Consider the following 7,343-nt stretch of genomic DNA (forward strand, 5'->3'; position numbering starts at 1 on the left):
ATTAGACACAACTTGAAGATTTTGAATCTAAGTTGTGTTGTAATGTACTAATGTGTGTGTGTGTGTGTAAAAAAGAAGATATCACGTGGGGAGGCATGTGGGAGGGTAGGGAGAGGCCTAAATGAGGTTAAATGGATAACAAAACCTTAAAAGTAAAAACAAAAAAACAAAGTGATGTTTCTTGGAGGCTCTGTTATTGCGGATATTGCCTCTGGGAATCCTCTCTTCCCTTTGCTTTACCTTACTAATCCCTCTTAATTAATAACTACTAATATAATATGCTTAAGAGAGAGAGAGAGAGAGAGAGGGTGTATGTGTATAAATACACCCAACAAGTCGTTCTCGAGCTCCACCAATCCGATTCTCTGATTGGAAGAAGAAGGTTTCCTCTTTTCAAGAATCGAGTAAACAGAATAAAAAATGGCATCATGGAAGAAAACAATAGCAACACCATTCAAGAAGGCAGCAACACTCTTCAACCAACCGCAGCAATCGCCACAAAAGGGTTGCCGCCGTGGTGGAAGAATGGATGCGAAAGCGAGGGAAGAGCACGAGAGGAGGACTGTACAAGAACTTCAAGGAGAAGTCATGGCTTGTGGATACGACGATGTTCTCGTCATGTGGTCTATTCTTGACAAATCCAACTCCTTCAATAACCTCACTTCTTAACCCCAAACCAAACCCCAAAACATGGTTTTCTTTTCTCCTGTTGTACATATGTTAAAAGCGGTATTAGCTCGCCATAGCGGTCACATCCTTCTCCTCTTCCTACTTATCCTTTCTTATTCCTCGGTCGTGGCTTTTTCTTAAGGTCTTCTGGTTTTTTTTCTCTACGAACTATCGTCGAGGATTTAGATGTTACTCTTTTCTCTTTTCATAATCCTTCTGATTATGTCATGGTGGGATTTTTTTTTTTGAGGAAAAAATGTTTATTTTGAGTTCTATATCATTTGCTTGAGATGATTGGCATTAATTTTTCATGAGTTCTCCATAATGTAAAAGCCATGTATTGACGACCGACGTTAAATTATTAATCAGAATAAGAAAACTTAGAAAAGAGATCCACTATTGTGACTGAATATGAAATAGGACTACTGTTATACTGTTCTCTTAGAAGTTGATTGCTTTTTTGTAACGATGCATTGCTTCGGACAGACACGGAATCGAACGATTTAAGCCGTTACTCTGCTCAGTCAACAAAAAAAAACAATTCGGTCTCAAGTAGACTCAACTCAATAATCACAAAGAGAATATTAATTCAACAATCACAAAGAGAATATTAATTCTAAGGCCATCATCAGTAGAAGGTATCTTGGTGTTTTTAAAGAACTTATTGATAAATAAATAGAAAAGAGATGAAAGAGATGAAAGAGAAGAAAATCGTCTATCACAGGAGAGGCTTTATCAAAGTGCTGGAAAACTCATTCGCCAAATGTCAACTCAACCCACTTTTACATGCATACGCTCAGATGGTCTTTCAGTTTCAGTTAGGTGTACTGGAGAACCTTCATTGAAGGTCTTTCAATAGGATTCTACACAATAAACAACAAAAAGAAATACAAAAGAAATACAAAACAAAAACTAGAAAGCAAAATAAAGTATCTCATTTGAGATATTCATTTTTCTTTTGAAAAATCATTACACATGTCATTTTACAATTGAGTTAGTTTTTTTAATTTCAAATTTAACTAAATACTTAATTTAATGATTTAATATTATACATAATTAAATATTCTCACTGTGGCGTGAAAGGAATAGCAGACGTCATGGGGAAGCATCACAAGATCCGACCTACTGGTATCTCTCATTGATAAGTACATCAGAAACCGAATCGACTCGTCCAGAGAGAAACTTCATGGACAATTATGCTGAGACAACGCAGCTCTGGTTCGCAAGAGATGATTTTGTCACTGGGCAAATGCTATACAATATTTTTTTTTGCTTAAACATTTCAAAATTATTTAGCTAAAAGACACATTTATTGTAAAAAATATTTTTCTATTCAAATAAATTTAACATTCATTCAAAAAATTAAATAGTTTCAAGAGTATCTAACCAATGCTCATGTTCTTACTAGCAAAACCTATTCCCTATATATTAAAAGAGAAACACTTTTAATATCAAATCTATTAAAACTGAAGTACAAATAAGATTTAACCCTGACTTTTCCTAAGTATTTACAATCTAATGTCATTGATTTAAACCATATTTAACACTTAAATCAAACCACCTAAATATAATTTAACTAGCTAACCAAACATTACATTTATACCACCGATTTAAAAAAAAACTTACCAAGTAAATCTTCCCATCAAGTAACATCTATTTATTATATACCTAATTAAGCAAATAGATATCTGAAAAAAAATCGTTACTTCCAAATTATATTAGATTTGTTATATGGTAAAAGAAAGAATATTCTAAATTATATCCACCTACAATCAAGCAGTATCTAACTATTAATTAAAGTGTTAAATACCAATATTACTCGGTTTCTAAGCAAGTAATTTCCTTATATATATATATATATATATATATATATATATATATATATATGGTATAACAATATAACTTTATTCTTCTCTGTTGTTACCTTGGTTGGTGCTCTTTTAATTTCGTTATGGACTATATATGTAACATTAAGTATAAATTTATAGAATAGAAAGTTTGGCGGGTTTTTTACATATTGTATATGACCAGATGTTAAAACATTTTTCACGAAAGTCTGAGTAGTTTCAGGGCCATATCAATCTTTGTTATATACTTTGGCATATAAGTGTGGGGACTGATGATCATTGTAGTGGAGGTATAATGGTTTAAAGCTATTCCAAATCATCTTTTTTGGCCAAGGAAATGGTTAATATGATTTTGAGATTTATAAATACTCATATATAGGAAATGTGTGGTCTTTTAATTTTGGAGGAGTTTGTGATTAAATTAGGATAATATGCCAAAATAGATCATGTCAGATTTTTTCTTCTTTGGTTGACGCAAAAAAAAGAGAGTAGATATAGAAGATTTAGTTAGTTTTCATATATGATTTATTTTGTTGTGGCTATAGATTTAAGGAAACACTGTTATCACAGGTGTACATTGTGGTTGGTTTAACAATGGTTAATAATGATAAAATGGATTTATTCAGGAAGAATAGGACAAGAGTTTATGTTTTTCAGGAATAAAGAGTCATGAGAGTTTAGATATATTTATAATTTTAAATAGTATATGTTGCAAAATTAAAAGACATTAATATATAACAATTCAGAGAAAATGCCAACATCAAATAATCTAACTCTTGAAAACGAACACAAATATGTTCCATCTCAAAATAACTAAAAATATGAGTAACTCAAGTGTGTTTGGCGATCTCAAGTAATGATTCAGTTAATTTTCAAACCCAAAAGAGTAAAGATCAAATAAACATCATAGAACACCATATCAATATATTGCATCTATAGTCAATTTTTTTGGGAACAATTTAGAGTTAATATTTAATGTTACATATTACATATCTATACAAAATACATTATATATTTTTTAAAAACTATAGGTTATAAAATCAAATGTTTATAAATGAGACAAATCCCATGTTTTATAAATCAATGTTTATGTAATTACCGAAAACAAACACCCGTGCGGACGCACGGGTCAAAATCTAGTTTTCCTTAAAAGTGTATTGGCAAGACATCTACGTAGCTTCATGAGAAACTAGAGTTTTGAAAATTGCTTACGTATCCAGTGGAGAAAGATTCTCACCAAAAATTTGTAATTAATGCTTACATAAACATTCCATAAACAACCTATTAAAAATACAACTCACGTCGACATAATTTTCGAACTCAACTACGCTTCGCTTCCTTCTTAGAAGAATCGCCTGATAGCAAATAAACAAACTCAAGTTCGAGGCCAACGTATTCTCCTTCTGTGTTTTCCTACTCGACCTCAATGTTCATATATGTCTCTGTTAAATTCTGTGTTTTTTCTTCGCGGAAGTTTCATAATCGAAACAACAGTTCCAAATAATGTGTTGGTTATACACATAGCATCACCTCCCCTTTTCTCTTTTTGTCAAACAAGGTTATAGAATGTCTGAAAAATCTTCTACTCTATTTAATTTTTGAACATTCAGGAATGTAGTAGATTATTAACAGATAACTAGAGCAACTCGGACATTTTGTAAAAGAGATGTTGATTCAGAGAAAAGAGGAGGGTAGAAAAACAAGTTACATGTGTGACATACCTAAGAAAACAAGTTCTCTGTGAGACAAACGAGAGAAAACTCTGAGGTTGTTTGGGTTGGAAGAAAACGATATGTGTTATATCCTTCTCCACCTTTATGTTCTATATAACTAATAGAATCTGAGAATCCTCGCTTTAATTCCTTCACGACCGCTCTATTCATGTATGTCTCTGTTTCGTTTCGTCTCTGTTTCTTCTTCGTATCGTCTCTATTTTATGTTCGTTTCTTATCTGTTTCTTCTTCACGTAAAAAAAAACTTTTGCGGTCGGTATTAATTTAACGCATCATGTAAGCTTAGGATCACATTGCATGATTTATCCGTAATAGTTGCAATCAGATGCAGTAAAACACAGTCTCTCAGCATATTTGAAAGTTAAATCTTACGTAGTGCATGTCAAATTTTTTTCAAAATTTTCTTTAGGACCCTTTTGTTTATTAAATATAACAATTATTTTTTATTAAAGATTAAAGTTAACAAATATATTTGTCTTGCTTACCAAGTTTCAAATCAGTAAAAAATATTAAATATCTAATGTACAAACTTATAGAATATCTATTAAACATAATCTAATTTAACATTTACATTCTTATTTCCTTTCTTATTAGCAATAATATTGCAACTATATGGCATATATTGCAACTATATGGCATATGGTATTATATAAGTTGAATGTAGCCACATTTTATTTTTGATCCCTGTGTGTAGGGCTGGGCGTTCAGGTACACATTCGGGTTTCGGTTCAGTCCATTCGGGTTTCGGGTTTTCGGGGTCAAAGATTTCAGCCCCATTCGGATATTTCTAAATTTTGGTTCGGGTTCGGTTCGGATCTTTGCGGGTTCGGTTCGGGTTCGGATAACCCATTTAAAATGTTTTTAAATTTTCAAAATTCATTATATACTTTAAATTTTCAAAATCTATAAGAAAGATAATATATTACATATAAATTTCGTAACATATATGTCAAAATACCTTAATTTAATATATAAATTGGTTTTCTTTGAATATTTGGATAAAGAATCAATAGATATTTAACTATTCTGGTGTTTTCAGTATACTTTAGCTATTTTAAACATTTACTTTTGACTATTTGCATATATTTTACGAGTACTTTGGAAAACTTAAAGGTATCTTATATATTTTTAATATTTTTAATATACATTATATATAAAAATAATGTATATATTTAAGTATATAAATTTATTTCGGATACATTCGGGTACCCAAAATATTTCGGTTTGGATCGGGTTCGGTTTCGGTTCTTTAAATACCGAAATTTTGAACCCGTTCGGATATTTAATTAATTTCGGTTCGGGTTCGGTGCTACTTTTTCGGATTGGGTTCAGTTCGGTTTTTCGGGTTCAGATTTTTTGTCCAGCCCTACCTGTGTGTGACTGAAATAATGTTCAACTGTGATTAAAAATGTAATAGCAACAATGGAATTTTATAAGAAAAAAAATCATTTAAATGGAAGCAAATATTGTTCATCTATTTGCATCTATTTATAAAAGCAAATGAGTTACATAGATTCATCTATTTTACAGTTAAATATAACTATATAATAAACAATTTTCACAGTTATTAAGGTATATTTTCGGTCTCTTTGCTTTATTTTAACATTGACAAAAATTGAAGTAAAGATTATAGATTTGATGGATAACAATTAGTTGAAATTTTTTACAATTTTTTTTATCTTTAAACAAATAGAGTTGTATTAATCGGAAACATATGAATTTGATGAACATTAAATATGGAAGAATATAAAAACTTTTATTTCGTGCTTCTGCTTTGTTTTTTATTTTTATTTTCAAAATTTAGAATTTTGATATTAATTCTAGATTTGATTATTTAATTAGATGATAGAAACGTTTTTTTGTTTTTTATTCTTTTATTTAAATATATAATACTTTTTAATAAATGATTTTTTGACAACATGACTCTAAAATTCATATAATATATAATATGATCTTAAACTAAACAATTATTTTTGGTATAAAACCGAATAAACCGAAAATCCATGATATATAAACCGAACTGAATTAAATATGGATTTATAACAGTAGTTATAATTTACTAACCGAAATACCATAAACCGAAAAAAACAAACCGAACCAAACCAACCGATATCCGGATTGAACACCCATAATTCAATTGGAACCGAATTATTGTTTCATTATGTAAAACATAACGAAAATAACAATTTTATCCCGCGTAAGGCGCATATCTTATCCTAGTATAACTAGTAAAAGACAACCCAACTAAAGTTTAAGTATTTATAACTTAACATTTAACCAAAAACAGTATCAATACATAATCAAAATAACAAAGGTTGGAGAGTATGATGATATACAATTACCGATAAGATTAATAAAATAAACAAAATTTTAATAGTATTTACCTATTGACGTAACGATGATTAAGCTTGTGGACAAAATCATCAGAAACCGTATCTCATCTATTAAAGGAATGGGCTATCAATCCTATGATGGAGTCATGAGTATACGGTTTGCTAATAGATAACTATCAATAGCTATAGAAGTGTGTTTTGATTAATATCCAAACAATGAGTTCCAAAGGCTCGTTCATTGTAAAAAGAATTTCTTAGTTTGAATAAATTAACATTCTTTCAAAAAAATCATGATATACCTATAAGGGGAACAACTGAACAAGTACAACTCATAACTTATACACAACAAAAACTGATCAATAATATCTACACAAACTTACAAAATTTCCAACAAAATAATAATATTATTATTCGAATAAAAAGAAATAATTAAGATTGACAGCAGTCTGAGCTTAGAGAGGAACCCAATCACTGAACAAGCATATGACGACCGTATATCGACAGTGGGTTTAATGGTTGATGATTGAGACTTATTAAACTCTCAAGTGGGACATTTGATTCTCACAACGTGCCTTGTCCTCTGAGTCTCTCCTAAAATTTTTTTATTTCATTTAAAATTATTTTATATTCTTTTTTTCTTTTTAGAGAATCATTAACGGTCAAACTCTTGAAAACAGATTCTTAAAGGTAAAATAGTACTATTTTAATTTGTTTTCCGGACACTAATTAAAGACCGATTGTTGTGCCTCTCTCCAATTTTC

The 7,343-nt window shown here is 30.2% G+C and overlaps 1 protein-coding gene across 1 annotated transcript; it reads left to right on the plus strand.

The window, feature by feature from the left end:
* Nucleotides 1-285: 285 nt before the first annotated feature.
* Nucleotides 286-963, plus strand: LOC130504144 (uncharacterized). Its single transcript, XM_056998736.1, has one exon. It carries the CDS (start codon nucleotides 421-423, stop codon nucleotides 667-669), a length of 249 nt encoding a protein of 82 aa, XP_056854716.1. The 5' UTR covers nucleotides 286-420; the 3' UTR covers nucleotides 670-963.
* The last annotated feature ends 6,380 nt before the right edge of the window (nucleotides 964-7,343 follow it).

Source organism: Raphanus sativus, unplaced genomic scaffold (assembly GCF_000801105.2).
Source record: "Raphanus sativus cultivar WK10039 unplaced genomic scaffold, ASM80110v3 Scaffold1378, whole genome shotgun sequence".
NCBI classification, from domain to species: domain Eukaryota; kingdom Viridiplantae; phylum Streptophyta; class Magnoliopsida; order Brassicales; family Brassicaceae; genus Raphanus; species Raphanus sativus.